General features: G+C 38.7%; 1 protein-coding gene across 2 annotated transcripts; it reads right to left on the bottom strand.

Annotated features, from left to right (window-relative positions):
• Nucleotides 1-2275: 2275 nt before the first annotated feature.
• On the bottom strand, nt 2276-11290 carry LOC140170379 (uncharacterized). 2 transcript variants are annotated; one of them, XM_072193753.1, is made up of 3 exons: nt 11017-11290; nt 5699-5889; nt 2276-4241 (listed from the first exon to the last, which is right to left on the bottom strand). In XM_072193753.1, the coding sequence occupies exons 1-3, from the start codon at nt 11273-11275 to the stop codon at nt 4008-4010; spliced, it is 684 nt and encodes a 227-aa protein (XP_072049854.1). In that variant the 5' UTR covers nt 11276-11290; the 3' UTR covers nt 2276-4007. The 2 variants fall into 2 exon arrangements, with proteins under 2 accessions (XP_072049854.1, XP_072049855.1); XM_072193754.1 differs by lacking the exon at nt 11017-11290 and adding an exon at nt 8010-8096.
• Nucleotides 11291-11406: the final 116 nt, after the last annotated feature.

Raw genomic sequence — 11406 nt, 5'->3', positions numbered from 1 at the left:
ATCCATGGATATAGGGGTATATGAATTTCAACTGGAATAGCCCAATGTTTGGCCAACAATACTTTTGTGTTGAATGTGTTAATTTAAAGTGCCCTTCACAGAAATTTGCATCAAGCAGCCATTTTGGAATCAAACTTTTCATATACAGTAAAAGTAGAAATTTTTATGTACAGATATTTTTGTGATTTTCTAGTTTCAGAAAATGAGCGAAAATTTAATTCCGTGGTATCTACATTAATTGCAATGCATCTCTATTGCAAAAGGATATTTTAACAAGCTTTTATTTTCGCGATTTAATGTCAACTCGCAAAATTCGCGAAAATAAAAACTCACAAAAATTCCTACGTTTGCAGTAAAACATGCAATGATATCACCCAAGGCTTAAGTGTCAAGTCTACTAGCGCTAAATCATACCAGTCTGGGTTACATCTTCTCACATCAGTTTGGCTGCCAGTCATTGCTCCTATAGTACACATGCTTTGTTTGGATAAAATGAGGCTGCTAAGACTGGCTTTCAAGATTAATTCTGTACATCATTTTCAACTTATATTGTCACCTTAATATAAACAAAGAAGATGAAAAGAGATCTTCTCTGATATAGTTATACTGTGGATGGTTCTAGTGTCATGAACTAGATTAAGAAACATATTATGCAAACGACATTTAAAGAGCTTGAATTTTTGTAAATACATTTTCTCTTCAAAAATGAATTAACCTTTTGGTTATCAAAACACTAGTCTTCAGAAGGCCTACTCAAGGTGGGACATCTACTCTTTGTTCAACAGATAGTACTTGATTTTTTGCCCCCCTTCCCCTATTCATCCCACATATGGGACAGGTGTAATTCTGTAATATTGGACAACTTGTATGGCCCTCAGAGTCCTTTAATATGTGTGCACTGTACAACATTTCACTCTCCCTGTTGTTCTTGCAGAACATGCACCAGGTATGTGTCCAGGGGATCTCAGTGCTAGGAAGCCATGATACCAGCTTCCCACCTCCCCCCACCCCATTGAATCCTGACTGGAATATTCTGCCTTCCAGAACTGAATAACAGGCAATGTCTTAGTTAATAGAACGCAGATGATGCATAGGGTAACATTGAACAAAGTTCCACATCTGTGTTTGTATTACCCAATATTAAAATACCTATCTTAGGTATTTTAGTCTCAGGTAGTACAAACAACATACTATTAAGACTGCTACAAAATGTACTACTAATTAACATTAATATTACGATATGGCGCACTTACAAAGATCAGTGCGCTGTACATAATACACATATTTACTGTATATGAAGATTGACATGTTTAAACATGCTACCTTTATCTTAAAAGCCCCTTTGCAAGTTCTGCATCATTTCACTTCAAATTCCCATTAACTATGCACATTTGTTGTATAATGTAAGTTTATATGGAAAATAAACACCTTCAATATCCCAATTCGAAAAACATTAGTATAAAATACTGTATGCACATTTTTGTACTATAAGCAATAAGTTTCTTGACAAAAAAGAATGAAGTTACAATAAAATGTTACAGACTATAGCACCACTTAGTTGATAAAAAGTTTTTACATTAAATTACTTCATTTTCTACTACATAATATGACTACCACCACACAAAAACTGTATAGAAGCATAGAATGCAAGTATGATATAAAACGAGTTGCAAGTTTTCAAAAATACTGTTCTAATACATCTTCTGAATTCGAAATGGACAAATTTTTAAATTTAAAGGTACACAATGTTTTAATATTACCTGGTATAAAATTAAAGGACAAGAAATATTAATGCAGCATTTAAAACACTTCCTTTACCATTAGTCAATGAGTATTGTGTGTAATCAAGGTCAAAGGCTATGTCAGTGGAAAAGTACCAAGATCTCGATTCATTAAAATGCATAGTTTATCTTTGGCATAAATAATGTTAAGTATTGAATTTGTCTTCAATATCTGGATTTACTGAATTCTTGTATACATAACAATCAATTATAATGGAATAATTGGAAGACACAGATAAAAATTTTATGTCAGTGGGAGAGTACCAAGATCTTGATTCATTAAAATGCATAGTTTAACTTTGGCATAAATAATGTTAAGTACTGAATTTGTCCTCAATATCTGGATTTCCTCTGATTCTTGTATATCGATAATAATGGAATAATTGGAAGACAGATCTAGATATAAAAAAAAATATGCAACTCAATGGATCTATACATCATAGTAATAATAAAAATGGGTATAGCACCTTTGGTATTCTCGGTGGGTTTTAAAAAAAAAGCTCAGCCTATAAAAAATTAAGTACAGTAATTGGGTTATTTATATACATTTGGTGTCCAAATTCAAGTGGAATGACTTATATGCTAAATGGAAGATATACTATTATTCTTATTTACCCCTGGCAAAGGAAACAATATTCTCTTTTCTAAGAGAAAACTGACTGTATGTGACCAAATCTGACAAGATAAGGACAATGAAATCATACACAATTTGTCACAGAGATTTCAAGGACATTTTTATCAGCTGTGATTTCATTCAAATTCTATCAAAATGAAACTAAACAATGGCCAAGTTATACTCTAAATGGTGGCAGTAAAACATTAACCCCATGAGAACTATCTGCCGATTGGCCAAAAAGAAGGTTTCATTATCAATTGGACCAATCAGCAACATTGTTAAAATAATTTCACCACGCAAAAAAATTGGGGTGAATTATTTGTAAAGCTCCATTCTGATTGGTGATTAAAGTGAAGATATCACATAATTGACCAATCAGAGGCAATGTTAGGTTTGAAGGATAAATCAACCTGTTGCTCAAAGGCAACTTATGTGAAGTTGTTCTTATTTTGCCCAATAAGGTCACATTATGTGTAATTGGGTTTAAGTTTGAATTGTATAATAACTCCCAAATCTCTTATTTCTCATGATGACGTTACGTCCACAAGGAATAAGTATGAAATTGTATCTTAGGAATATTCATGTGAATTAAACATATTACTTACTCCTTATAACAAAATAATTTGATACTATACATTTATATTTGACCCTGTTTTTTAAGTTCTCTTGCTTTTCCACACGTCTTATTTTCTGATACTTTTTTCGTTTATTTCATCAACCGTTTTGTTTCCTACAACAATAGCATGGAGTAAGCGAGTTATGCATTTTATTTCAAAGCCAAGTAAAATATTCAAACCATTTATAACATTTGCTTCAAATTTGGATCTTGAACACTTAATCTAACTGTATTATACAGTAAGCCAAATAATTAAGGTACTAGTTACGTTCTAAACAAAGGCAGATATGTCATAATTGGAACTAACAGCCAATAGCTGCATCTTTGAGCTCGATTTTAAGATCTCCAAGGAAGATTCAAATTTTAAAGTTACAGTTTGACACACTCCATACCCTATTGATTTGTACAGAAAACGTTCGCGAACAAGAGAACTAGCGGCGTGCTAGCACGAAAAACTAGCGTCGTGCTGTCACTGATTAGAACACAAAAGTGTAACTTTTTATCTTCATTAGGTTTTGGATCACTGTTTCTTTATTTACAAACCAATTACAACAAATAAGATCTTAAATCAGAGCTAAAGGGTACAGGCATCGGCTGCTTGTTTTAATTTTGACACATTTGTCTTTATGTAGGATATACAGGGGTGAACACAACTGCTACTTTAATTCTTTTGCTTACTGTATTTCTCAATGTCATTAAATTCACATTCAGACTTTTCTCAATTTATTATTATAAGCAAATAATGTCATTTATGTTTATTATCTGTCAACAATTTGATACAGTTTGGATGATTTGGCTTGTACGTTTGGAATATTTTAAAGCATGTGATGAAATAATTTAAAGATTACGTGAACAATTTTGAAATAATTTTGGTGACCCACCAAATAAAAAAGTTTTAAAATACAAATTGACCAATTTGAATTATATTAGTGACTTAATCAACAAATTTGGAATATAAACTATCCTCCCATCTCAACCCCTACATATCAGTTCTCTAGTTCTTATTACTCTTTCCTCGTTTTCCTTTACCTTTTCCCTTGCCCTTGCCACCTCGCTTCTTATTTCCTTTCTTGCCGGTCCTGATCCTGTCAAAGACACGTGGGGGTTCTTCAACTAGTGGTGGGACAGCGCCCTCATCAATCATGGCTGGTGCGACAGGGACGGGTCGCTCTTCAATTTCAGCTGCTGCCTCTTCTTCTTCTTCTTCTTCCTCCATGTCCATGGCCATCTGAAAACAAGATTTATACACAACAGTTAAGCTGGATTTATACTCAATCGCTTTTGCAGAACAGTGACTCTCACGCATGCTCAGTGTTTACTCCCTTTTTCAGACTGTCAAGCCGATCAATTGATACAAATCGATGACGCAAAAATGAAGTCGCTTTTGCAAGTTTTGAAAATCTCAAGTTCCAAGCGATGGCGCTTGACACGTAAATGCATCAAGCAGTCATTTCCAATCAACTGGATCTATTATTTTGCTAATCAATTTACCTTTCTCGATTAACTTTCAGTGATGAATTAATTCAAAGCAATAATTATTGACAGCAATGGATGTTCTAAAATGTATTTTGTGGCAAATAGAATATATTAATTGTCTGCAATCACCATCTCTGTGATAGTATAAATGCAAAAGCGATGGTGATGCGTCGCAAAATTTGGCGATTGCACATAGCTTTCCAAAAGCTGTGCATTGCTTTTTATATAATCTATTGAACTATGCTGTTAAAAATGCAAGTGTCATCTGTCTGGGCTAAGATTGTTTCTTGCATTTATATTGTAATCTGAATGAAAATTAAGATTATGGGTGGGGCAGATGCAGTGGATGACAAAGATCTTGCTGCCAGTTCCGATCAGTGTAACGCCTGACTGTCTGCACTGTACCATGGGCATCATGGGAGAACAGCATCTGACATTGAATGATTTATCCAGGCTAAATAAGAAATCAAGGGGGAAAAGTGCTAGTGTGCGTTGCATTGTTTTTCTTTTCCTGTCCTATTCAAATGCAGTAATGGAGTCCGAGCGGATCGTTTATTAATTTTTGTCTCCATGGGGAATTGGACCTCTTGCACCAGATTCAAAGACCTTAACCCCATGAGAACTACCTGCCGATTGGCCAAAATGAATATTGTGTCCAATTTTGAACCAATCAAGGAGGGTATTTAATAAGATCATCTGCAAATGCAAATTTGGCCATAAATAGTTTAAAGTCTGGTCATAATTGGCAATTGATATGAGCATTTCAAGTTATCAACCAATCAGAAATGTTGTTAGATGACCAGTAGTGTCCAGGGGGTTAACCGCTGATCTTGTACTATTTTTGGACTGCACTTTGGCTTTATGCAAGCCGATGCAACAGACAGGAGCAAATGTGACATGATCAAGGGGAATGAGTCACATGTCGGCCCTGGTCGAAAATGAGTTTTACACATGTTTCTAAAGAGGACATTAAGAGCTTTCAGAAACTGAAAACCCCATGTTGATATGACTTTTTTTTTTGCGAAATAATGTCAATTTATCAATCGCTGAAAACGATATAAAACAAAAGAATTTTAACACTTTCTTTGCCAATATCTCAAAATGAATATTAGCGACATCCGACTCATTTCCCTTGATCGTATCACAAATAATCAATTCATTCTTCAACAGGTTTTTCTTTTCTTTGTTGTGTTTTTAATACTGTCCTACCTCTTCTGCCATTAATTCTATTTCCTCAAAGTCCTCTGCACCCATGACGTTTGGTGGTGGCTGCGCTGCGTTAATATTTTCTGTGAGATGCTTGAGATCTCTAACACGGTCTGGGAACTGTTTTGGAGGAACTTTAGCCAGTTTCTTCATGATGGCTGTCCATTCTTTCTCATTCATGGCATTTTCTTCAGCTGTGAAAATAATTTACAATACATTTATAATTCAATCAATATTCAGACCCAAAAAAATTTCATATGGGTTAGTCAGTCAGCAAAAAAAATTTTCGATTCAAAACTTGACCAGCATGCAAACATTCATGCAATCTCACTTGGGTCTACAACTCGCTAAGGACCAGGACTGTCAACTTTTTGGAATTGCTTGGTGTGAGACAGAGCCGTACCGGGATTTGTCGGCTACAATGTTCATTCTGACCCATGATTATTTGAGCCATGGCGTCGAGAATCTGAAAAGCGGGGAGACGGGGTTGGTGGGGGTAGGAGCAACAGATTATTTTGATGATGCGTGAGATTTTACTCATTTTCCAGTGTTTTGCGTGAGATTTACTACCTCGGAGTGAGATTATACTACCTTGGTGTGAGACCGTGAGAAAGTGTCCCAATGCGTGAGACTCACGGCCAATGCGTGAGAGTTGACACTGAGAGTACTGAATTAAGAGAGGCGCTACATCGATCGCTCAAGTGAGGACAGCGTGAGCTCGATACCTGTATAAGAGTCTGTTCGTCACGCCACAAATCCTGAAAGGTGATTTTGAATATGTAATGATATGAATGAGCTAAATGTGACGTAGCTATGAAAAGGCGCTGTCATTGGATGTATGTGGTTCATTTTCTTATGAGTTATTGTTGTTGTTGTTTTTACATGTTTGTTTTTTGTCTTTTATATGAACGCTTTTCGCCAATTAAGGCGTGTGCCACTGATATAGGCCTAAAAGCGTCCGTTCTAATAAATAAATAAAATAAAATATGCCCATTTTGTTGTTGTTGGGCAGACGTCACGCCATCTGCGAACGGTACAAAAGGTGACTAATAGAAATATATTACTTAATCGTGGCAGCAGACAGATTGCGCTGTTCTTTGACCCTGACTGTTTGTCACGCCGATCTAGATAAACACACACAAGCAGGGGATGCGACTGTGCCACAGGTTTTGTCTTCGAAGTTGGTATAGGCAATTTGTACAGAGTGCCGCTAGCCTGGTTGACAGCCCTGCTAAGGACTAAAGGCTCAATCTGACGGGTCAATTCTTGTCAACAACGATTTTGCTATACATTGAGGTCTTTTATAAATTGGAAGAGATTCATGTGATGATGCAGTCACATTTTATTTCAACAACTCTTCCTTTACCTTTGTACAGGAGCCAAGCGTTGTTAATCGGTGATGAGTCAACAGTCCAGTAACGTATACCTAAATGCAGGGTTACGCGTATTTGTTACGCATGAGCGCGTAAAGTTTGTCATGCCTTGAACTTATGTGTAAACACTCTCTTATGTTGGAGGTAGCAGCTAAACATTACCTCTTTATTCTTTAGTTTTATCAACAAAGAAATCACCGATCTTCTTGTAAGGTTGAGTGGCAATGACAAAGGGTCATTCCGAATGAGAGAATCATGTGAATTAGACATCTTTAGCTTGTTTTCGTTGTACTTGTTGAGAGAGATTCAATCATGTTTCGCCGTTGTTCATCACCGATTCTCATGGAACAGTGAAACATGATTGAATCCCTAAATCCATCCAACAGTGGAAACACAGGAAATTGCACAATTATTTGAGCTTCTTCATGTCGGAGGATTTTTTCAATGGAATAATTCAACATTTTTTATGAAAATAGTCAAAAAAAGTTTCAGAACAGAAAGTTTTTTTTGATCAAAATGTTTGGGACGGTCGGTCGAACAGGGACAAGCAAACAATCTTTCTTTTGGGCCTCACCATGCTATTCCTACAATCTGTTGCAAGCATTGCATAGACACATGTTGTCATAAACATACCAGCTGGATACTCTATCCTGTAATGGCATGCATGATTGGCATAATCAGGGCTTTCCATTAACTTTATGATAAACTGCCCATTTTGAGAGTGGTGTATATATTAACGATCTAGTATGAGTGTGAGATGGTCGAAATATAACCATGAAGTGAAAGATCTACTAACCTGGATCATATTCCTCCTGTGCATCTGTGCCAGCAACCATGTCACCATCACAAGCATTAGCTGTACACACCCAGTTACCACAAGCACACACACTGGGTGCTCTAACCCATGGGACATGGAATACCAACTCATACAATCTACTAACCTGGATCATATTCTTCCTGTGCATCTGTGCCAGCAACCATGTCACCATCACAAGCATTAGCTGTACACACCCAGTTACCGCAAGCACACACACTGGGTGCTCTAGCCCATGGGACATCGAATACCAACTCATACAATCTACAAACCTGGATCATATTCCTCCTGTGCATCTGTGCCACCAACCATGTCACCATCACAAGCATTTGCTGTACACACCCAGTTACCACAAGCACACCCACTGGGTGCTCTAACCCATGGGACATGGAATACCAACTCATACAATCTACTAACCTGGATCATATTCTTCCTGTGCATCTGTGCCAGCAACCATGTCACCATCACAAGCATTAGCTGTACACACCCAGTTACCGCAAGCACACACACTGGGTGCTCTAGCCCATGGGACATCGAATACCAACTCATACAATCTACTAACCTGGATCATATTCCTCCTGTGCATCTGTGCCAGCAACCATGTCACCATCACAAGCATTTGCTGTACACACCCAGTTACCACAAGCACACCCACTGGGTGCTCTAACCCATGGGACATGGAATACCAACTCATACAATCTACTAACCTGGATCATATTCTTCCTGTGCATCTGTGCCAGCAACCATGTCACCATCACAAGCATTAGCTGTACACACCCAGTTACCGCAAGCACACACACTGGGTGCTCTAGCCCATGGGACATGGAATACCAACTCATACAATCTACTAACCTGGATCATATTCTTCCTGTGCATATGTACCAGCAACCATGTCACCATAACAAGCATTAGCTGTGCACACCCAGTTACCACAAGCACACACACTGGGAGCTCTAACCCATGGGACATGGAATACCAACTCATACAATCTACTAACCTGGATCATATTCTTCCTGTGCATCTGTGCCAGCAACCATGTCACCATCACAAGCATTAGCTGTACACACCCAGTTACCACAAGCACACACACTGGGTGCTCTAACCCATGGGACATGGAATACCAACTCATACAATCTACTAACCTGGATCATATTCCTCCTGTGCATCTGTGCCAGCAACCATGTCACCATCACAAGCATTAGCTGTACACACCCAGTTACCGCAAGCACACACACTGGGTGCTCTAACCCATGGGACATGGAATACCAACTCATACAATCTACTAACCTGGATCATATTCTTCCTGTGCATCTGTGCCAGCAACCATGTCACCATCACAAACAATAGCTGTACACACCCAGTTACCACAAGCACACACTGGGTGCTCTAACCCATGGGACATGGAATACCAACTCATACAATCTACTAACCTGGATCATATTCCTCCTGTGCATCTGTGCCAGCAACCATGTCACCATCACAAGCATTAGCTGTACACACCCAGTTACCGCAAGCACACACACTGGGTGCTCTAACCCATGGGACATGGAATACCAACTCATACAATCTACTAACCTGGATCATATTCTTCCTGTGCATCTGTGCCAGCAACCATGTCACTATCACAAGCATTAGCTGTACACAGCCAGTTACCACAAGCACACACTGGGTGCTCTAACCCATGGGACATGGAATACCAACTCATACAATCTACTAACTTGGATCATATTCTTCCTGTGCATCTGTGCCAGCAACCATGTCACCATCACAAGCATTAGCTGTACACACCCAGTTACCACAAGCACACACTGGGTGCTCTAACCCATGGGACATGGAATACCAACTCATACAATTTACTAACCTGGATCATATTCCTCCTGTGCATCTGTGCCAGCAACCATGTCACTATCACAAGCATTAGCTGTACACAGCCAGTTACCACAAGCACACACTGGGTGCTCTAACCCATGGGACATGGAATACCAACTCATACAATCTACTAACCTGGATCATATTCCTCCTGTGCATCTGTGCCAGCAACCATGTCACCATCACAAGCATTAGGGGCCATCCATAATTTTCGCCATTTTCACTTACGCACAAAGCGTGCATAACTTTTTACCCCCCTCGAGTTATGCACAAATAAAATGGCGAAAAATTTGCTATGAATGGGGACCTACTACTGATCCAAAATACTCTGTGGATACCTTAGTACGGGCGTATATGATGCAACTTTGGTGCGGGAGTACCCACTATAAATCAAAATTAAACTGTAGGAATGGTGTTAACTTGAGGTCTCCTTGCAACTTTATTTTCTTTTGAGTATGTCCTACTGGGTCTCAGAAAACTTGCCCAGAATTTAAACCGTGTTTGACGAAAGAGAGACTTGAATTTACTATTTCAACTTTCAGGAATTTTCTGTTGAAAATTAAGGTAAGATGCTGTATAGAGTGCTATAATCAAGTTTTGTATTCAGCAAAGGTATATATAGGTCTGCTGTGCATAATAAAACATTAAAGATAAAATCACTATTGGTATAATAGAATTTGTTAAACAATTTCATTACAATTTTCATAGGTTAAAAGAGCGATGAATGATATGTTGGGAAAATACCATTATTTTACAATTTCATATTTTTTTAATTGCTCAAACAAATCGCCATTTTTCTTATGCATACATGCCCAAATTTTTTACCCCCTCCCCCCCTCTTATGCACGCTTTGTGCATAACTTAAAATGGCAAAAATTATGGACGGCCCCTTAGCTGTACACACCCAGTTACCGCAAGCACACACACTGGGTGCTCTAACCCATGGGACATGGAATACCAACTCATACAATCTACTAACCTGGATCATATTCCTCCTGTGCATCGGTGCCAGTAACCATGTCACCATCACAAGCATTAGCTGTACACACCCAGTTACCACAAGCACACACTGGGTGCTCGAACCCATGGGACATGGAATACCAACTCATACAATCTACTAACCTGGATCATATTCCTCCTGTGCATCGGTGCCAGCAACCATGTCACTATCACAAGCATTAGCTGTACACACCCAGTTACCACAAGCACACACTGGGTGCTCCAACCCATGGGACATGGAATACCAACTCATACAATCTACTAACCTGGATCATATTCTTCCTGTGCATCGGTGCCAGCAACCATGTCACCATCACAAGCATTAGCTGTACACACCCAGTTCCCACAAGCACACACACTGGGTGCTCTAACCATGGTACAATGTACATGGAATACCAACTCATACAATCTACTAACCTGGATCATATTCTTCCTGTGCATCTGTGCCAGCAACCATGTCACTATCACAAGCATTAGCTGTACACACCCAGTTACCGCAAGCACACACTGGGTGCTCCAACCCATTGGACATGGTATACCAACTCATACAATCTACTAACCTGGATCATATTCTTCCTGTGCATCGGTGCCAGCAACCATGTCACCATCACAAGCATTAGTTGTACACACCCAGTTAACACAAGCACACACACTGG

This window comes from Amphiura filiformis, chromosome 14, assembly GCF_039555335.1.
Source record: "Amphiura filiformis chromosome 14, Afil_fr2py, whole genome shotgun sequence".
NCBI lineage: Eukaryota > Metazoa > Echinodermata > Ophiuroidea > Amphilepidida > Amphiuridae > Amphiura > Amphiura filiformis.
Note: the sequence above shows the minus strand (reverse complement) of the source record. Positions and strands in the feature narration are given on the sequence as shown.